The sequence below is a fragment of the Semicossyphus pulcher genome, unplaced genomic scaffold, assembly GCF_022749685.1.
Source record: "Semicossyphus pulcher isolate SPU_LCO1_2020_fin unplaced genomic scaffold, fSemPul1.0.p SCAF_11, whole genome shotgun sequence".
Taxonomy (NCBI): domain Eukaryota; kingdom Metazoa; phylum Chordata; class Actinopteri; order Labriformes; family Labridae; genus Semicossyphus; species Semicossyphus pulcher.
In genome coordinates this window covers 21,216,606-21,239,533 of record NW_027211615.1, presented here as the reverse complement: position 1 = coordinate 21,239,533, position 22,928 = coordinate 21,216,606, and the positions used below count along the sequence as shown (strand labels likewise).

General features: G+C 41.7%; 1 protein-coding gene across 1 annotated transcript; it reads right to left on the bottom strand.

Annotated features, from left to right (window-relative positions):
- Window positions 1–4,166: 4,166 nt before the first annotated feature.
- Window positions 4,167–18,227, bottom strand: LOC138585262 (potassium channel subfamily K member 13-like). Its single transcript, XM_069657550.1, has 4 exons — window positions 17,891–18,227; window positions 12,080–12,295; window positions 11,508–12,046; window positions 4,167–4,800 (listed from the first exon to the last, which is right to left on the bottom strand). Exons 1-4 carry the CDS (start codon window positions 18,225–18,227, stop codon window positions 4,645–4,647), a joined length of 1,248 nt encoding a protein of 415 aa, XP_069513651.1. The 3' UTR covers window positions 4,167–4,644.
- Window positions 18,228–22,928: the final 4,701 nt, after the last annotated feature.

Sequence of the window (22,928 nt, the reverse complement as noted above, 5' to 3'; positions counted from 1 at the left end):
ACATGATAAATCAACAATTATGCTAACAAAATTAACACTGCATGCCAGCCATCCTAATTAAGTCATTAAGGTATTTAGCTTATTATGGAGGGCTGTCACTATTTTTGTAGCTTATCCCTCTGGTCTGATTCAGTATCTGTGTACCAACTGTCTAATGTTAGCTCTTCAATGGATTGCATACAACATACTGTTAAATATGTGTGTTATATAAATCATACCACCCCTTCCCCCCCAAGAAATAATTGTCATAGTTGCAATTTGGAAAATACATCCCCTTTTATTAATTCTCAAAATTGCTGACAGTGTAGTTAAACATTCATCATTTCCTCACTCGGGTACACAGAGTTTTTACACCTTTTGTTAACATAATAATAAAATACCCACCTATTAAGTTTATTCCCACTGAACCATGGCGGTGGGGTGACACTGAGGCCACATCTGCAGCGGAGCAGAATCAACCACATTGTCAAATCCCACATGGGTGTTCCATTAGCCGGTATTTCAAATAGTCTCCATCTCAGTGGACACCACAGCGGTGTCAGTAACTCTCTGGGCGTTGTCATTACTCAGAGAAAAAGCTTTAACAAAGCGTCTCTGTATGTCTGCTTCTGTCACACTCTCCGACTTCTAGCACGCGCACGCACGGATCTGTGCATGCACCGACACACTAGCAGACGGAAACGCGCAAGCATTTGTTCAAAGCTATTATTATCAGTGTGGGCACAGTTTCTCTGACATATTCTCTCATTCTGCATTAGGCTATTTTGCGTGTGTGTGCTTGAGTGTGGGATTGTGTGTTCTTGTCTCTGCAAGTGCATCTACCTTCTGTCTGAGATTGTCTCCATAGCAAAGAGCGGAGGCTGCCAGAATCAAGATACTGTGCTGAGATTTATTATTTAGATATTTGATGACAGTAAATACAGATTTATTTATGTCAGAGTTTTGTTCTCCCTCTCTACTGTTAATTTACTGACTTGCTAAATTTGTTAACTTAAACACACAAAGACGAGGCAGACTTGAACTCATGTCCTCAGCGTCTAACAACCCATTGAACTTGGAAGAGTACAACAGTTAAGTAGACTCTTAAGAATCGTTTGAATAGGTGAGTCAAAGCAGCAGCAATTTACCCACCGCTCCATATTCAATTACGCACCACATATCCAGATTGCATCAATCAATGGAGGCAAATTTGCCTCTCAATTTGAAAGTAATTTTCAGTTCTTGATTTCAGACAAAGACAAAAAAGGTAGGTTTGTCACTGCTAGCTTGTGATCATTGATTTCAGCTAGCTAGCAACAGTAAACCAAGCTAACGTCAGCTCCATGAGATATTTGAAAACTCTGTCTCTGAATTTTTTATGTTTACAGCAGAAAATTGTGTAGATAATACAACCTAGCTTCAAACATGATATGCTAAAAGACCAAGGCTAAAGCTGCATGCAAAGGTTTGGGTTCCTGGAGTGTGAACTTCCTCAAATCAAATAAAGCACAGGACAGAGCTGCTAACGCAGGGTGACCAGCTGTTTACCTGGTGGAAAACTCACACGAGCAAGTGAATCCACAACATCACAATGTCTTTCCAAGGTAGGTAGAAGTCAGAAGGAGAAAGATATGATTCCAGAGCCTGCCTTATTATTCTTCCAAACAGTGTTTATGAGATTAAAAGCAAAAAGGAGACAAGCATGGGATTTATTGAATAAAAGTATTCTATCTAATAGTATACTATTTATTATTAAAGACTTGAGAGGAAGGACGTGACAGTGGGGGGAAAAAAGGAACATTCACAAGGAGAACGCAGAGGTGAGAGGTCAAAAAGTGAAGAGAAGGCAAGAAAGAAAGTATCTCCCTCCTCTTTTCCGAGGAGAAAGATTGTAGGAGAAGAGATAGTGGAGAGTATGTCAGGCGGCCCGCATCATAGTTTATTATAGGTCAAAGGTAACCATATTAAAAATTTTCATTTTGCTGATAATTACTGGATATTCTATTGATTAAATAACTGCCAAACTGTAAATACCCAGTTTTTTGCTTCCCAAATGTGGTCAGTTTATGCTAACATTAGCTTTGTGCTCCAAAGCAGATGGCTGTCCACCTAGAGCGGTTCTGCTTGAGGTTTTTGCCTGTGAAAATAAAATGTGTCCTTTGACGCTACTGCTAAATGCCTGCTCATGATGGAAATGTTGGCTTTTTGTAAATATCACAAACAGTAGGATCTTGACATTCTCTATAAGTTAAGTTATAGAGATCATTTTGGTTGTGATTTGGGGCTGTTAAGTCACTATCTATCGCTGAATGAGGTAACACAATGGTGATTGAGCCTATGGCCCACTGATGAAAGCCTTTGCATTTGCAGTATTACAGACTGAGTGTCGGTGGTGACTTTTGCGGAAAAAATCACAAGCAGTGCCCAGTTAGTGAAACGTTTTCCATCACCCAGCAGTGGTTGGTCTGCCAGAGAGGGTAGGCGGAGCTAAGCGGCTGCTTTTCCGCTCTCTGCAAGTGTTGCGAGTAAACAGTAATATACTATGGCTGGATAAACAAAGAAAAGATGGATGATTACAGATACAACTTCAAAAATAAGTGAAAATCCAAAGAAAAAGGAACAAACTCGACGCTCTAAAAGCTACAAAGTAAATGCAATGACGCGAGTACACGCAAATTTGTGTCTGGGGGCATCGCGAATGACGGCGACGCGAATGACAGTGACGCGAATATTCGCCTGTTATTTAAACACGATTTTTGATTTGGCGGTCAAACTCACGCAAGTTTACAGTGCGTTTGATGTGAAGGCACACTAAAAAGGAAAGTGACAGTCAGCGAGGAAAATTAAGAGCTACAACCAGAGCCAACCGTGGACGTCACACATGCAACACTGTCTGGATATCTGGGAAGTGTGCTCCTGCAATTATCGTTTATCGCGAAAGGTGCCGCCAAAGAGAACAACACTGAAATCATCGAGATTAGCTCTTTAAATAAAACTGGCTTGACTTGACTCCTAGGCCTTGGAGTTACAACTGCATGTAAGCGGAGATGCTAATGTTATAGGCTTATAAGACCAGATGACACTGTTTATTACATTCTTCTCACTTTTTGTTTTTTGGGTTTTGAAAAGGCAACAAAATGGCATTTGCCTTCAACAAGTGGAGAACACTCTTCATTGCTTGCGACAGCTCCAATAATTAAATTAATTGCCGTTTGGTTGCTTGCATTGCGTTTCATTCTTTTCATACAGATCCATTCTTTACGCTGCATATGTTTTATTCATACCATCTGGATCTCACCTCCTTTTGCAACAGATGACTCACACAAATAGTACTCTTACAACCACTGAACACCATCCTGAAAAATCATGCAATCCTATACAAATAAGAGAACATTAGTATTGCACATCATTCCTTTGCTCGGTTGTCTTTTAAAGAGGCAACACTAGAGAATGTACCGCTGCTCTCGTTATCTTGGAAACAAGACACACATGTCAGGTGAGATCTACCAAAGCTCAGCTCAGGCCTGGAGGATTCTCACCCTGTAATTTCCTCTCCGATGTATGTATAACAATGTCTGCACTCGCTTTGTTTCATATAGTGTCCACCTGCTGTCCTCCCCCTTAGCTTCTCGTACAGGCATCGCAGGAGTCGATCACTCCACAGGCGTGCTATGAACAAATCTCATCATCTTTATTGCACGGTGAATCCAGACAGGAAAAACATAAACCCTACATCGACTTGTTTCACAGCATTTATCGTCGATTCCAATCTCCAAGTGGCCCGGACATTATCAGACTGCAAAAATGTCTCGTCTGGATAATGTGCAGCAAAGCCCAAAGCAAACAGCAGCCTCATAGATTAGGTTTCATCGAAGACTCGGAAAAGGACCAAATCAGCTATAGATCGGTTTGTCTGGCTTGTAATGAGGTTATTTTCGGGGGAAGCAGGCTTGTCTGGTATCTATTGTGATGATGTATAGAGCAACACCAAAGATAGAGGTTGTTGAATAATATAAAATGTCAGGTTTGTATGCTAATTAGATTCTGTATTGAAGGTTAAAATGCCATTATCAGTGGGTTTTGTGTATCCTCTTCGACATGACACACAGTTGTATTGTAATAACTACTGTAAGACACACGACCAAGAATCACCCATTTTATTAAAGCTATTTTCTCCTCATTAGTGACACACACAGTTTGGATGTGGGTTGAGCAGTAGTGGGTATTGTAAAGTACTTTGTACGAGTGGAAGTTGAGTGAAGCGGTTAGCTGTAAAGTAGCATGTAGTGCATCAGGTCTTTAAGGCTTGGATACAAGAGCTCTAGGCAGGCTTTTTTTTTTTTTTATCACCATGGAAACTGAATTCCTCACAGGGAACATTTCAGCACACTGAGCGCGCTCCAGATGTGATGCTCCAGCAAACTATCATGCATCTTTCATGTAGACATGTTCTTGACAGGGGAAGTGGGCAGCGAGGGTTCGTGTCTGTTCTGGCTGGGGGGGGTCAGCTCATTGATGGAAAAGATGTATTCATGAATTCAGTCTTGTTCGCCACCCGGATCTTCTTTCTCTTTCAGGGGAGGCAGTCTTCAGTGTCAATTTGTCTTTACCCGCCTCACCCTGCCAGCCTTTTGTACCCTTTAAAAAGGATTCACGCTGTGCCCCCTATCTGTCCACGCTGGTCTCTGCCAGCCGGTTATTCATGATGCCAAGGGCGCCCACCCCTCCCGAGAACCCGTTCTGATGTGAACTGGAGCTGGACTGGCGCGGGTGCCCGATGGCCATCTCCGAAAGCTGCTTCTGCATAATAGCCAGATTCACCTGCAGGAAGAGAGACAAAGAAATAAACACATGAGGAAATATTTGCAGTCTGTGTTTGGAAGTGGTGCGTGCAACCTGTGAAAGGATTAAGACAATGTGTTAGCGACATCACATGTGCGATTAAAGGCTCCCATATGGTGTTTTCTTTTGTGTGGCGGTTTAAGTGAACAAAGACGACAAAAAGTAAATCAGTGTGGTAGACAGAACCAGGTATTTACTCTCCCACACACCAACTCGACAAAGCAATCTGTAGAGAATGTGTACGACAGATTGGTAGTCCTGTTTTTTAGGAACAATTACATGTATTTTTAGCCCAGCTCGCGACATGACTTCTGGGATGTGTCTCCATCAGTCCACCGCAGACATCTGAAACATCTCAATACATGAGGCATTGATTTCTATGAAGTTCAAGATGGATAATAAGATCCCCTGACTTTTACTGTGGCGCCACTGAGAAATTGACATTTAAAATTTTAAGAGAAATGTCGAGACAGATATTAGACGGATTGTTAGAAGACATTTGTCGTGTGTGGTATCACCTTCAGGTCAACATTAAACTCTGTCCAATGCTTTCATGGTTTAAGACCAAATACCGGCTAAATATTCAGCCATGTACTTTGTGTTCTGTTCATATTAGCAAACACGCTAAACTAAGCTAGTTAACATTGTAAACAGACCTTGCTTAGCCTCAGACAGTTACAGTACACAAGAAAAACTATATTTATTACAATAACAGTTGTAATAAGGATCAGAGAAAACCATTTAAACTATGTGGTTAGTAATGCTAACACAGGCGTGGCGCAGTAAATTGCAAGCTGATGTTAGCTAACTTGCTAATTAGCATGCTTTGCCATTTGGGGCTTTGTTGCTTCACTTTGTTGTATCTCAGATATAATCTCGAAGTTGTCAGTTTCGTTCTATTTGGCGACAAAAGGCAATTGCGGGCGCATACGTCCCAGATAACCATACGTCTACGGTTGTTACAATGTTACAATTTCATTAAGCAGACGCTTTTGTCCAAAGCAATGTACATCTCAGATTTTGGCTCCCTTTGTTACGACTAACTCTTGATTTTCCTCGCTGAAGGGCTGTTTCTTTTTCTTTGGATTTTCACTTATTTTTGAAGTTGTATCTGTAGTCATCGATCTTTTCTTTGTTTGTTCAGCCATAGTAGAATACTGTTTACTCGCAACACTTGCAGAGAGCAGAAAAGCAGCCGCTTAGCTCCGCCTACCCTCTCTGGCAGACCAACCACTGCTGGGTGATGTAAAACGCGTCACTAACTGTGATTTTTTTCCGAGAAAGTTGCCTCAGACACCCAGTCTGTAACACTGCAAATACAAAGGCTTTCATCAGTGGGCCATAGGCTCAATAACCATTGTGTTACCTCATTCAGCAATAGATAGTGACTTAACAGACATTTATTTAAATGAAAAACTTCGAGATTATTACTTTAAAGTGAAAGAAGTAAATGTTTATGTAACCTATTCATACAAGAAAATCCAACAACCCAAATTCATTTAATTCCAAACTATCTCCAGATGTGTCTCCAGATCTATTTCTTTGCAAAAATCATGTTTCACGTGTTTTGGATTTTTTTGTCCAGCGTAGACTTTCTACAATCCAAGCAGCGGACTTTGGGGGACAGAGCCTTCTCTATTGCTGCCCCCTTCCTCTTGAACTCTCTCCCAAAACACCTCCTCTTTTAAAACGGCACTCAAAACCCACCTATTTAAATCTGCTTCTAATCTGTGACCCCTCATTATGTTATTGTTGTAATTGTTTTCTTTTATATACATATTTAACTGTAATTTCTGCACCTTGATTGTTATACGCTGTTTATTTCTTATACTGTCGTTGCTATTATTTTAACACATAAAGTGTCTTTGAGTACCGTTTAAAGCGCTATACAAATAAGTACCCATAATAAGTATCATTATCATTATTACAATCAGTGTTGACACAATCTGCCAAAACCAGATTTGTGCCAGCAGTCTGAACACCATAGTCATGTAACTGAAACAATGAGCCATTATCATAAAGTATGTCCTCCCACAGATGTGATAATCAATCATCAGCCTAACTGCAATATGTTCTCATTGAGTTCCTTATAACCTACGGGCTGTATCTGTACCTGAAGTGAGCTAAATTAATTTGCATACTGATTAGTCTTTTATAACACTTTAACACACATTCCTGTGTGAGTTGCCGTGTTTGAATGAGCTGACTTGTGCTTTCTAAAAACCAGGTGGTAAGAGGTGTGACGCAGTGCCCAACACATGGGTCTGTATGTGAGTGAGTGAGTGACGGTACTTACAGAGCCATAGAGAGAGAGAGAGATGTGACATCGCAATGGCGGATCATGGAGCATATTGGACCTCCACTGACGCGACTCTCTGTCTATACGGCTCTGGATACTTTGTTTGGGGAGTAGGTGGGGCTGCTCATCCGCTGTCCTCACCTAAGTCTGCAGCGCGCACCTGCTTTCAAACATGTTGTCATCGGCCTCATAAGGACAGTGCCTCCACTTCACTCATCTCCTTTTAAAGGTTTTTCACGCTGTAAACGGATATCCAACTTTGCTTGGATAATACGGCGGTTATTTTGCTATACGGCTCTGGATACTTTGTTCGGGGAGTAGGCGGGGCTGCTCCTCCACTGCTCATCCGCTGTCCTCACCTACATCTGCAGCGCGCACCTGCTTTCAAACACGTTGTCTTCGGCCTCTTAAGGACAGTCCTTGTAACACACAATGACCTGATGTGGTAAGCCACATACTAGGCTTCGGCCTCGTCTTGTTATTAGTGAAACAGGACATGCGTTCTTGGGTGTAATGTTTGCTCACTGAACCTCAAGTGATTCACATGAATTAACACTGATTCAGATTCAAATCGCTTCAAGTTACCTTCAATTTTAGAAAGGTCATGTTTTAATAACCCAAAGATGTGGCCGCACAGTGTCCAAACAGTGGAAGAATTTTATTTTTCTGAGTAAAGGGATCCATCTGACCTCATCTTCCATGTTTGGACCACACACTGGACTGCATCTCTAAAGATAAGCCAGTGTTTGGAGGAGGTCACTGCTATCAAAGACTCTTTTTCATAGTGTAACACCAACGCAACGCTACAGGCTGCAAAACAAGTTCATGTTTGCACGATGTTGAGCTGTCCCTGATGTAAAATGTGCAGCAAAAACACTCAAACTTGTTGAAATTGTGGTCTTCATCTCTTTCTCTTTCTCTCTGCACAAGTACAAGTGGATATCTCACAGTGTTTTAGTATTCAGCCTCTAGATACATGTTTTTAAAGTTTGGGGCTTAACTGTTTAAAATCAGTTTGATCACATCATCCAGTCGTCTCATTTCTCAGTCGAACCCCTCAGGCGCTTTAATCAGAACGATAATTAGGTGTGAAAATTCAGATTCTGTTTTGGATCAGAAAAATCCTGAGCTGAGTGAGCACGGTTTGTCATTCAGCGGCACACGACGCTCTTTCCTCTCGTCTGTGAGAATTAGGGGAGCAGTTATGGAGATGTATGGACAATTGACACCTTTGAGTGGCTGCGAGGGCTGTTGGAAGAATGATAGCAATGAGTAACATCATTGGTATTCAGAGAAATTTTACACACAATATGAGTGTAGTCTCAAAGACAGCAGCAAATATACACCGCTGTTTACACGTGCATACCACGGACTCTATAAAAAGATGGACGACATGACAGCTCCCTAAAAGTGAAGCCAAAACATTTCAAGCGCCCCCTGCTGACTGGCTGCAGTATATCTGACAAGTTTATTTTTAACAGTTATTTGATGCTGTCCAAATGATAATTGACAGCTCTGTTGACGAATACGGCTCCTGCAGCCAATTACTTCCTGATTAGCAGAGTAGAGGAGGAAAACAATCACTACAGTCATCGAAGTTTACATGCCTGTGAACGTTAACCTCAGACCAACACAAGAAGCTGCTCTGCTGTTAAACATGCCGGCGAGCAAGATCCTTGCTGTTTTTTCGGTAAGTTAAGTGTGCGTTTTGGTTAGCAGAAGTGGCTACTTCTCTACTGCGCAGACTCTGGCTCCAAATGACGTCACCATCGGAAGATGGCAGCGCCTATCACAGGGGCTATTTCGGCATCACTTTCGTACAAGGGGAGCAGATGGAGACACATCGTCCATCTATATATACAGTCATTGGTGCTTATACTGGTTGGCCCTATATCTGTGACCACTGTTAAACGATTATTAATTGTGCATATTTTCATTCCATTTAGACATTAACCAAGAAGTTTTAAAGCCACTAAAAATCCAAATCCAAAACAGCCTTTTTTTAGGGTCTTCCGTAATAGTAAGCATGCGGTGGCACAGTGGTAGAGTGGGCCGTTTTCAATCAGAAGGTTGGTGGTTCGATTCCCAGCTCCCTCAGCCTACGTGTCGAAAATTGCTCCCAGTGTCGTGGTCATTGGTGTGTGAATGGGATTAGTACTAGTTGACAGTTGGGCACTTTAGGTAGCAGCCTTTGCCCTCAGTATGTGAAAGGGCGAATGTGTGTAAAAGCAGCTTTGAGTGGTCGCAAGACTAGAAAAGCGCTTACCATTTCCATTTAAAAAATATTAGAATTAAGTTTCAATCCAATTTAATTGTTGACACTAAAGTTTCAATAAACTTTCTTGGTATTGGGTTTTTATTGAGCATGATGATATTTAGAATTAAATTACTTAATAAATTCTACAATCCAATCATCGTAAAAGTCACATAGCAGCTATTCGCCTGTTAATATTCGAGGTCCGACGGCAGTGTTGTCAGCAGCAGAAGATTTCTTACAGTGGCAGTTGTTGACGGTCGACCACATTTAAACATTTTTGGCTGCTGGAGTTCAGTGCGGGACATTTATCTCTGTTTGGCTAATGGTGTTGAGAGTTGGCCTGGGGAGTGGAGCTCTAGTATAATATATTACGAGCTAACGCTACACAGCCATTGTTTAGCACTGCAATTACAGCTTTTTGAACAAATAGGGGCATCACAGCTAACGTTTTCTGTGTTTGCAAACTGATAACTATGAACATCTTGTGACTCACTATACAGCGAGGGATGCAAGGTGTTGCAGTGGGTACAGCTAGACGGTCTCTAGATCGAGTCCCAGTCTGGATGAAGGCGGCCTTTCTGTGTGGAGTTTGCATGTTCTTCCCATGCATGTGTGGGTACTCCGATTTCCTCCCACAATCCAAAGACATGCTCGTAGGGGTGGGTGGTATGCTGGTTTCATACTGTCACCGGTGTCACGTTCTGCCACAACATGGATTTTGCAATACCGGGATAAACACAAATAACTTATCTACAATTACATATCTATACGAAAAGTCCATCTGATATCACAGCATGCATCTCTTCCGCAGAGCACACAGAGACCTGACGCTCTGCATGCAGAGTGTGTGTGTCACTTGCCTGTAAACATGCGCGCAACGCTGCAGCCGTCATATATGATGTCGACGAAAGATTGAGTCAGACGCGAGTCGGCTTTTCAGTGAATTGCTCCCCGTTATTAGCGGAACCTCGTCCTGGTGCTGTTTAACGCTATGGCTACATGAATAGAAAATAGACTGAATTGTTAATTGACATTGACATTGATGTGTTCCCTTACATTGACAATAGAGCAAACAGAGCTAGAATCATGTTTTAAGTAGAGTACCTTTTCATTTTGTAATACCGCAATATAATAGCGATACCGCCAAAAAGAAAATATATATTAATAGATATACATTTAAGGTTACATCGCCCACCCCAACTATAAATCTATATTAAACCATGATATACCGTGAAAACACCAGAGTATTACCGTGATTCAGATTTTTAGTCATACCACCCAGCACTACATGCTCGTTAGGTTAATTGGTGATTCTGGTCTGTCTCTATGTGTCAGCCGTGTGATTGACATGGCGATCAGTCCAGGGTGTAACCCCGCCTCTCACCCAATGACAGCTTGGATAGGCTCCAGCCCCCCCGTGACCCTGAACAGGATAAGCAGTATAGAGAACGGATAAATGGATGGACTGTTCAGTGACCAATTGAAATTAATATTTCAAGATTGCAGGGCCTCTGCTTCCTCCTCTGATTGTGACTCAGACAAGCCAAACACACTGTTAAGGGCTGCACATGTGCTGTTGTTGCGTGCAGAGCCGAGCAGATGACAATCAAAATGTGACTGACCATGCCCACACAGTCCTGAGAAATGGTCCCAACAGCAGAATGAGCAGTTTATTTTCACTCATATTTAAGTGGATGCTTAATGGGACTCTCAATGATATCATGTGATTGTTTTTGTTTCTATAACCCTAACCCTAACCCTAAAGCCTTTAACATTGTTTTCAATCACAAGAAGTACGCACAGGCTGTAAATCATATTACCTGTATGTCACGGTTCATAACGAATACTGTATTGACAGCCGTACAGGAAAGCTGAAACTGAGCTTTCAAGATTCAATACAGCTTATGATGAGGGGGATGAAAGAGCACAGATTAAAGAAGGAGTTAATGACTGCGGTAGAGATGACTTCAGGGAAACAAGATTATTGAACAATTGTTCTTCCTGCTGCCCATGTGAGCAGTCAATCTAATTACTCTTGGAGATAAGTGAATATCTTGCATGTACAAACACACGTCATTACATTAGACAGGTGGAAAGTCTCACAAGCTGCTCCAGCCCCGAGGCTCTCACCTTATTGGCTGCTAGAAAGTCCCTCATGGAGATCATCTCCCCAGACATCCTGCGTCCAGTGTCAGTCTCGCTCTCATTGATGGCATCCGTCTCGATGGAGGGGTCTCTACGGGCTCGCAGGTGACCCGGGGCCACCACGTTCCGTCGGGGGTGCCGGTGCGGGTGGTGACCCCTTCTGGGGAAGCAGCAGCGGCAAGGGGCCTCCAGCCTCCTCAGCAGCCAGTTGAGTACCTGCTTGATGACGATGGAGATGACGTTGAAGAGGGAGTAGATGCAGCAGACGCCGGTCAGGATGAAGAGGAAGTTGCCGAGCCGGTATGCCGTGGTTGCGTGGCCCTCATAGACGACCCGTTGGCTGCTCACCATGTCTCCAAAACCGATGGTGCTGAAGGCCACAAAGCAGAAGTAAAGCGAGTCCAGGTAACCCCAGCCCTCTGCTGCCGAGTACATGAGCGAGGCACAGCAGGAAACCAAGATGGCTGCCACTCCTAGAATGAGCATGACGCAGTACACCGAGGGCTTCCAGCCGGCCAGGTCGCCTCCTTTTCCTCCTCCACTTCCCCCCGCTACACCTGCTTTGTTTCCCTCAGAGACCCGACGGCCGTTCTGCGGGAGAACGGCTTTGTTGTGGCGTCGTTCATGACAGGACTTGAGGACGACGGCGATGACGGTAATGACCCGCTCCAGAAAGAGGTTGAAGAAGAGGATGGTCGCCGCGCAGCCGAGGAGGCCGTAGAACATCAGGAAGACTTTTCCTCCAATGGTGGCCGGAGTGGTCATCCCAAACCCTGGAATACACCCGGGAACATTATGCAATAAGAACAAATAGACTTACTGGCACTATGACAAATGAACTCTATGTGGAGTAGCTGGAATTAAATTACCCTTTTTTTGTCTCCAGCACTCATGAGTGTGTCTGTATTAAATACTTATTTTACATAATAGCTTCACTTGAGAAATACTCGACGTACCTCTCACACACACTTACAAATAAAACAGTGCTCTCAGTAAATGAATAGATTGTTTGTAGAGAAGATGAGTGTGGCTGTTGCCTCCAGCTACTCTGACTAACCTTTGAAACCAAACTCGCATCCTCTCAGCAATAAATAAAGATGACTTATTACTTATCTATTCTTGTGGGTGAGCATTATCCTCAAAGAACAGCATCAATCCACTGGGTTGCCATTAGTGACACACTCTCTCTCTCTCTCTCGCTTTCTCTCTCGCCCTTTTTCATCACTCAACTCACTTTAATGGCTCAGGTGTTTTCAGTTTAAGTACGTCAGTGAAATCAGATTTTCTAACGTTATATTGTAATCTCTATTTATTGGTAATTCTTTCAAAGATTTACAGGTGTGAGCAGGGCCATTGGTGTCTTTTTTGTATATTTATATATATGCCTTTTACATATGCCTGATATGAGAATGAGGGATAAGTGCCAGTTTGTTATTTGGCCCTGTTTACACCTGTGTGCTTCGAGTGATGTGATCAGAAGTGGACAGCTCTAAGCACACGTGTGAACGGACCCATGCTGTTTTAAGGACACATTAGAAGGCCCGAGTCTTTTAGCTGTGTGTACATTAAATAGTTCAAGGCTGCATTGAAGGACCGCTTCGTCTCTGTAACTAGGACAACAGTGAGACTGTGTAACAGACAATACGTCAGTAATATTCACCTTATCCGCTCTGTCTAATTATACTTTGCCATGCTATTCCAAGCATGTGAAATTGTATGCATTGAGTGGGGTGTGCATGAAATTACAGGACAAATTGCGTCCCTTATTGATTCACTAAGGGACTCTTTTTTTTTCAATAGGTCATGACCCTGCACAGGAACGTGAGAGAGCGCATTTTTTCAGCCTGCAGCGTTTTCCATAAACTTCACCGATAAAACAGAGAACTGTAGATTAACATTAGGCTTCATAATCAAAGGAAGCTTTAGGTTATCAGGTTGACTCTTCTGTTCATATTCATAAGCTCCCTCTCTCTCTCGTCCACACGAGCCCCCTCTCTCGCTCCCTCTCTCTGCTGCAAGTGTTATGTTTTTTTATAATGAAAATGATGTTTATATGCATATAGAGTGAAAGGTGAGATCTGTTTATAAGCGGTCACTTGTGGAGACACATTCTAATTCCTGGCGTGAATTGAGCGGTCCATGTTAATGACAGGTGTAAACGGGGTCAAAGTGAGAGACCTTTCATTCGACTGCACCGATTTCACTCATGTTTCCCTTTCATCCCTCACTGAACACTCAAAGCTCAATCAAGCACTGTAACGTTATCATTCAGAACACTGAGATTTTTGTGGAGAAATAAACTGATTTCTGTTAAATTCGATCAAAAAATACAAGAGCTGTTTTCCGTTACAAAAAACAATGTTACTGTATTTCTAGAAAAACATATTGTGCAGAATGACTAACACCACAGCGCCAGAGGCAGGCTTCTTGTGGAGGATTTGATTGCCTTCACATCCAGAGTCGTTCTCAAGGTGCTAATTGGGCCGGAGTTTTATTTCAAACACGACCATAAAGCCGAATGAGCTGGGTTTTATAGACGTGTTTTGCTTTCCTTCTTAGCGTGCTTAAATGTGATGTTGATGAGTCATTTGACCTGGTTAATAAAATACACAGTGTAAGGAAAGGAGAGAAAGCAGTGTGCTACTGTGTCAGTATGGCATCTGTGCCAGACCTGCTGTTTGGCATAAAAGCTTTGAACATGATGGGTGTTAATTGGGGTGCTGAGTTGTGCTGCACAGTCCTGACTTTTTCCTCTTAATGAAACCTCAAAAACACAAAACACATTTAGACAAATAGTTTTTTTGGTGTGCATCAGAGGTGCCGACAGAGAAATCTTATTACCTTAGCACTAAACTAGGATATGTGTTTCTCTCTGCCTTCAGTCTTTGTGCTAAGCTAAGTCAAGCTAAGCTATCTGGCTGGTGTTGTCGCTTTAAAGTGTTGTGTAGTGGGGGGAGCTGTTTTTTCCATGCTCAGTATTCAAATTAGTTTTTTCATTAAACAATACCCTTAGCGTTACGCAACAATGAAACAAGACACTCCCACAGATTGCAACAATTCCATGGGTTTATGTTATCGCCAGTCATTTTACTTGATTATCAGGGGAACCAGATTTTCTGTCATTTTCATGGCTGACTGTTGCTTAGTAAATTAGTTGCATATCTGTCTGTAAAATTCGCCAGTACCTAGTTAGCTTAGCTTAGCTTAGCACAAAGACAAGTAACATTCATTAGTGAGCGTCAGAGGTGCTGATAGAGAAATCTTGTAACCTTTGTACTGAGTTAGGATACGTGTTTCTCTCTGCCCTCAGTCTTTGTGCTAAGCTAAGTCAAGCTAAGCTATCTGGCTGCTGTTGTAGCTTTAAAGTGTTGCTTAGTTAGATGGCAGCATTGATTTACTTAGTACTGAGCTAGGATACATGTTTCTCTCTGCCTACAGTCTTTGTGCTAAGCGCTAAGCTAAGCTAAGCTAAGCTAAGCTATATGGCTGCTGTTGTAGCTTTAAAGTGCTGTGTTGTGGGAGGAGCTGTTTCTCCCTGTTCAGTGGATTCAATTATCAGGGAAACCAGATTTTCTGTCATTTTCATGGCTGACTGTTGTAAATACTACAATTCCCATAATCCTTTGCCACTGTTACTGTGCCAAAGAAGCCAGTAAGAACGCACAGTTTTGAGTTCTAACGCTAAAATGTTTAAATTGATGCAGAGTTATCATTTAGATCAACAATAGTGCGTTTGACTTTCAATCAAAGAAGCAGATATTTTGAGCATTCTTCATCTTTTGTACTTTTTATGGTTCAACTAGGAGAATTCAAGCTGTTGAAGAGCTCCAGCTGTGAGTCACCTCACACTGTCTGTCGCTGGTAAATGAACTTGTACTTCTCACACCAAGGTAAAAATACCCCCTTCCAATTCACAACTGGAGAGCTTATTTTACCAGAAAAGAGGCAACAATCATCTCATCCAACTCTAGCAAGAAGAATAAGCGTCAGATAAAACGATATTATCGGTCTCACTTTGTATTTCTTTCCTATTCAGTGAAGTATCTACGTCAATGGAAATCTTTACCTCAGGACTTCTTTGTGCACAGCATATGTTCTGACCATGCATTTCATGATCACCTCTATTATTCTCCTTCATCATCCAAACTCTGACGCACACACTTCCCTACTTGTTGCAAAATGACTATGGATTTTCCAAATACATCGCAATCTTGGAACTGCTTGCCTTGCCTTATATGTGCATATGTTGTGACCATGCATTACAAGAACATCTCAATTGCCCTCTTCCATGTATTCATCCAAAGTCTGAAGCACAGAGGTCTCTCCCTCAGGATGCAAAACAATGACATTTATACATACTCAAAATACCTAATAGAAGACAGCAGGGGGAGGGAGGGTTGTGGGGTAAAAAACAAAAAAGGGACAACCCTAATGACTGACTGCTTTTGCACGTTTTTCTGTTGACTTTAGACTCCCAGATTGAGAGTAAGAAGTGCTATATTACACACAGTCACAGTATCTCTACAGGAGGTTACATCAGTGATGGCATCAAACAGTCCCTGGTCGTAGTAGCACAGTCAGTAATCGTGGAGCTGTATGTCAAGTCATTTTAAAGTGTTGCTTATGACATGTCACACTGAACAAAAATGCAGCTATACTCTCAGGAGGATACTCGAATGCTGCTTGGTGACACGTGTGATGAAGTCTTTTTCAGCACTCGCAGGAAATTGGGGGGCGGCCCGATCGTACCACAATTTGTGTGAAACAGGCATCTTGAAAATTGTCAGCGGACACCTCATTTTGGGACACGATCCATCAACCATAAAAATTGATTGAGGTGGAAAAAGAGATTAGCTATTCAGTGATACACCCTGGGCCTTGATCAGCGTAACTCTCATTTAGATGGCAAAAGCCCCAGGCTTGTCATCTAATCAGAGGGCCTGTCAAACTGTCAATCACCATAAACCGACTCGCTCCAATCAAAGGTGTTGATCCGCACCAGCTATCAGGTACGAGAACAAAAGCAGTGAGAAAAGACTGGAGTGTACACGAATGAATCAGAGGTATGCAGTAAAAGGTTTGTTGACACCTTGTATAACATGTTTCTTTACTCTGTCTGCCACACTGACACAGATCACTCTAATGCTCTCAGGCATGGGTACAGTGAGTGCTTAGAAGGCTGCTTCAGGGACGAATCTTGCTCTGCTCTTTATTTAAAGTCTAGTTTTGCTGAACCTATTGGTTCTAATCTTAGTCAAGACTAAGATTATTGCACAGATTATGATCAGAATTTTGACCTGACTCCACCTGGTATTAGAGTGTGATCTCTACACAAACACATAATAATGCACTGTTGATCAGAATGCGTCCGATCTGTCCAACTGTTCTGATCTGGAGGTAGTCGGGTTCACACTGTGTTGGGATCTTCAAATTCAATCAGAACAATGTGCTGACATCTGGACCTACATCCTCACTCTGCTCTGACCTGGAGAACAGAGATCGGTTTCATCGTGCATACAGGACTAATAAGAATACAGGCAAGACCGGGTCGCTTGCCATCCGGATAACGAATCCGGATACAGATCGCATTTTAACACCAGGTGTAAAAGGGGTTGTCAATTTCCTCAAGTTGTGCTATTTACAGGTGTGGATGCTGACTCACTGCATGTAATGCCAGTAGGACCAGAGTAGAGCTGCAACGATTTAGCGTTAATTAATTAATTAGCCAAATGTTTTAATAACTAATTTATCAATTTGGCATTTAAAGCAAAACTTAAAACAATTTCAGGTTCCAGTTTCTTGATTGCGAGGATTTGCTGCTCATATTGTAAATTTGGGTTTGGGGCTGCTGTTTGACAAACAAAGAAGGATTTAAAACGTGAACTAGGGTTGTGGGAAGTTGTGGTGTGCTTAGTTCATCAGTTTCTGACATAGGCAAAACGCTTATTTGAGGAATTGTAAAAGTAATCGGCAGATGCAAATAATCGTGAGTTGCAGCCCGAGACAAGAGTCACCTTTAATGCAAAGTCAAATAGTGCAATAGGATCATTTTTGCATAGAATTTGTTCGTAAATAGGTTTAATTTGCAATTTGACAAAGTTTCATTAAATCGAATCATTTCCTACCGAAAAAACAGAGATGAGGTTAAAATAAATTTAGTCATTTTTGCACGTAGAAAGTGATTAGTAACTGGCCTTATATGTGAGAGTTTGGTCTTGTAGTGTGGCAATGCAAAACATATTCTTCAAGACGCTATGTTTGACTTCCTGAGTTACATTATAGGGAAGTAAAAGAATCCCTAAGACGACCGTGCTGTCTGGGAATATTGCACTGGAACCTGTGTTTTAAAATCTCTTTCTCCATCTCACCAATTGTTGACACCACAGTTCCCACGAAGTAAAAAGCGCCGGTGAAGTCCCATCGAGGTCTGATTGTGTCCACGCGGATCCCCGCCACGTTCGCCTCCTCGTAGTTCCTCAGGAAGTTATTCAGGTCTTTCTTACTCAGGTTGTACTTCTGGCTGAAAAGCTCGAACCTCTGCGTCCAGCGCTCCTTCGCCTCTCGCTCCTTTGGCTGCTCCAGCGCGGAGAAGACAGCAGCCCCACACAGGAGATAGACGATGATGAACAAAGCCAGCAGCAGGAACCTCGCGTTATCCTCGTTTATTGGTCCGGAGCCGCAGCAGCAGCCGCTCCTACATGCCATTATGTCTCTGTTGTCACCGCGGTGCAGCAGCAGAGGGGGACCTGTGGCATGGTGCTCTCAGGTAAAACGCACAGTCCTCGGAAGAAACGCTGACAAGATGTTTTCACGACGGAAAAGTCCTGCGCAGTGGAGTTAAATTGTTCATGCAGAATTTAGTCGAGCTGTCCCAGGTATTGGATTTGGCATTTGCAAGTGCAGTCCAAGTCCGTACCGTTCCAAAAGCTAACGACCCCACAGTTCATCTCTTATGTCTTTGTTGCCAAGATGCTCAGAGAGAAGCAGAGCAACCTGTAGATGCAGAGAGTCGTGCTGTTTTGCTCTCCAATCCAGCCTCTCCAAAGAAGTCCCCACCCCTGAGCGCGCGTTTTACGCACCGCAGGCTTCCCTATGATAAAAGGATGAACTTACATCCCCTGTCCATTCAACTCTATATGCGCGGTCTACTTTACCTGATCTGCTTAAATCCAGTGCTTATTTCCCCAGCAGCATGTATGAGGCGTCATAAGCGCAGAATCTTATAATGAGCCCCGAACTGGCCTGGAAATGTTCGACCTGATTCCGGCCGTGGAGGTTTGATCCTGACAATATAGAGCGCGTTTGCATAGTGAGATCAATATCACTTGACCTTTATTTTGCTCTGATGAGGGATTCATGCTCCTGTCTGCGCTTACCCGGGGACGATGTGAGCAAATGTCAAAACGGAGCGACGGTTCGAGATAAATAATTCAGGATCACAGGGACAACAAAAGAGCTATTTCTGTAAGATTGGGAATTTAACAACACGAGGACGCGTCCGCGACCATAACAAAGCAGCTGCCTTTCTAGGTCACACTTTAGGAAGTTGTCTTAATGTTAAAAGTTTAACCAAAAACATGACAAGTGGTTAGCTTAAGTTTGGAGTAATGTGAATCCTGTTTGGAAATAATTAGGTAAGAACTTTGACAAAAGATGCACAAAGCCAAAAGGTACAATTTGTTCTCTTTTTTATTCTGCAGAAGCCCAGATTGTGTTATTATAATGTCATGTCATTGCAGTATTTGAAAGTGCTTTGTAACAGAAGACTCTTGCATAATCTACATAATTGGGAGAAATAATACATCAAACTTTAAAAATGTGTACAGTTGTTTACAAAAAAGCTTAAGTCTGACATAACAGTTACAACTGATGGTGATTATTATAACTGTCAGTATTTAAATACTGTTTTAATCGCTAAGTAAGTTGATTGTTATTGTATTTCCTCATAATGTGTTGATGGTAAATGGAAGTCACTTTCAGTGTCCTTTGTCTGGAAGTATTGTTGCGCAATAAGAACCACCTTCCCATGAATAGCAGCTCATTAGCTTTAAGTGCTGCTCGTGAGTGTTTGTGACGACAACAGCAAGAAAAGACTGCAAGGAAGTCCTTTAAAAATGGAGTATTTATTATAAATCTAATCTTTCAACTGTTTGTGAAAGCAGTCAAAGCTTTTATATTGAAAAGATATTGCTTTGAGATTTTATCCTATAAAGGAACCTGTTTTATACATTAATAAAGTCAAGAATAAGAGAAAGGAAAACAATGTCAATGTACAATAACATTGGGTAAACTAAATTGAGCAGAAAGGTCATATGTATTTGAGCAATGGAGAGCATGAAGCCTGGAGATTATATATAAAGTAGATTTTGTCCATTACAAGTAAGGAGGAGTTATTATAGTCATTAAAGAGACAAGCAAATTATACAAACAACCTGAGGACATAATACACCAGTGAAAGCAATAATCTACTTGAATGTTTACCGTGTACTCACACCCTGATTGCAGCCACATCATGAATGATTTTATGGACTTGACCAAATCCATAATACAAAGCAAACTATTGATATTTCACCGGCAATTATTTGAAGATTAGTGTTGATTGGAGTGTGTTTCTCCTCTCCTAGCAACTGTTAAGGGGCTGAAGCGGCTGTTAAAAGCCACGAGAGTGCTCAATGAAATGTACGTGTGCAGGACACTGAGACAAAACGGGAATAGAGTTGATTTCTTTTCACACTCAGGGTCAACCCTCCATGACAATTCTGCTTTATACTATACTGAATGAGGCTATGTTAAACAATTCCATTCATTACAACATATTATACAGTTTATATTTTATACCACCATATAGCACATTATGAAATACAATACATTATATGTCTCAACCTGCCCGGGTTTATTTCTGCAGTAATAGCCTGTTCACTGTACGTTATCCTGCTTATTACACTGAAATCAGTGATTTAAAAAAATATATTGTTCAATGTATTGTTTTCCAGCAAAATTGTACTGATTTAAAAATGACTGCCTACCTGAACGCCCTCATCCAGGTCTACACTCCGTCCCGCCCACTACGCTCTGCCAATGAAAGGCGCCTGGTACTCCCATCACAACAGGGCCCTAAGTCGCTAACTAGACTCTTCTCCTCTGTAGTCCCCCGGTGGTGGAACGAGCTACCAAACTCCACTCGGTCCGCAGAGTCCCTTTCACCTTTAAGAAGAAGCTAAAGACCCAGCTCTTTATGACATCTGACCTTAATGATATTGATGCTATTAATGATGATGACATCAAAAAAACACCCTTTGCACTGCCTGTCTGCTCCAGTGTCCAGTCGCACTTGAAGCTGTTTTGGCACTTACTGACTTCGTTCCCTCCTGTCTTGATCGTCGCTTGTGTTGTATTAACTCTCAGATGTACGTCGCTTTGGATCATAGACTGTATAAAAAGATGGACGACATGACAGCTCCCTAAAAGTGAAGCCAAAACCTCTCTATCGCCCCCTGCTGACTGGCTGCACAGCACTGCCCTGCACTGATGTGAGATAATAGTTTGCCAAAGAATTCTGTACTTAACTATACTAATCTATACTGGCTTAGTCTATACTAAACTGTATAGCACAGCATAGAGTACCTTACAAAACTATAATGCACTGCACTTAACTATTTTGTATTACACCATGTTACGCTATAATATGATAAGTTTGACAGAAATAAATTCTAGCTGCAGTATTCGTCCATAATAACAAACTACAGTCTCTGTTCTGTTGAGCTAACTTAGGCTCAGCCTTTAGTTATCTTTTACTTTTTAAAAAAAGTGAGGGGGTGCAGTTTGATAAGAAGATGACACGTTTCACAAAACCTTTTCTTCAAAGCTGGAGGATAAAGGGAGCAAAATAAGTCCTCTTTGAAACTAATTTTTTGTTCTTTAAAAGTGAATATACAAACAAGCTGTCCTGGGCGACTTACTCTCCCACAGCACTAAAGCACAAGCAGATGGTTATTTATCTCTATGAATTCATTTAAGTTAAAGTAAAGGCTGATTTTGTAGAAGTTGCCGCAAATAAGCTGCGTGCTTCCCAAGGATGTTTTGATCTCCTTGTCCGCACTTATCTGTATGCGCCTCTAATCTTGTTCTTACTGAAGATCTTCATTCCTTTTTAAATACATCAAATGATTCTGCTTTTACTTCTTTGAACTAGACTTTGTTGCCAAGTATTACTAATAGCCGGCTGTACTGCATATGAATGTTCGATTAATTCACCATTCTGCTCTTGTTTCATGAAGCAGTGGAGATTATCGGGCTGTGGGCCTTTAATTCAAATACATTTTTAAAGCTTCCACTTTAATAGGGGTCAGCTCATCTTAAGCAGCATCTTTCAGCCAACTGTTTAGACTGATTGTTCTTTGAAAACATTCTTTTGCATAAAATGTAAAAACAGTGGGTAATGAGAGGAATCAGCATTCATACATAGTGCATTCATGTTTGTGCATAAATGTCCATAACAGGTCATTAATTGTGAGAGAGTCTGGGCATTCTCAAGCACGCGTGTGGGTGTGAATATGTGATTTGCTTTACACAGCGATACATCTTGCCTCTACATGTTCCTCTAATGTTATCGCCCTCAGTGACCCTCTTTTCCTTTTAAACCGTACATGTTCTTCTAGTTCACTTTTTTTCAGATCCTCTCTACTAAAGTGCTACATTTAGAGGGGTAGCATTTAGGAAAGCATTATCATTAGCGGTCGGGTTACCATTTCTCTAACCTGTAATGGATTTTGCTAACATGCTGCGCTGGGGTGAGTTAACATAGCCACTCTACTATTTGGTTCAAATTTACTTTGAAATAGCCTCAATTTATTTGAAAGAACACCTTTGTATGCTAACTGTTTTCATGATGAGAGCTAGATGTGTGAATTCATACTTTTATGTTCATGGAGCTAGAGCCTAGCAGAGCGTACGCTAGCATTCACGCAGTGTAAAAGAGTAGCTCCAATGAAGCTAGGTAGCTCACTCATTCAAAAATGATAAAACATCAACAAAGAAGAAATAAATTGAATTGAATTGAATTGGTGAGCTTTAGATGTGTTGGTAGAGTTATTACTTTATCTTTGGCCATAGACAAGCTCCAATTGCTACCTTTAGGCTTTATGCTAGCTAGGCTAATAGCCTCTGAGAGTTAGTGGCATGAGAGTTATCAATCTTTTCATCTATCTCTCAACAAGACAGCATATAAGTGCTGTATGTATTTTTACAACTTGCATGTTAGAAACAATAGTGAATATGCTTAAAGAGGGGGTATTATGCTGGTTCACATTTCAAGACATAATGTTACGATGTTGAATGTCCAGACTTAACGTGGGAGAAGTTTCAAATCTGTAGGTGAAAGTATGTTGGAGTAATCACTAGGCTTCT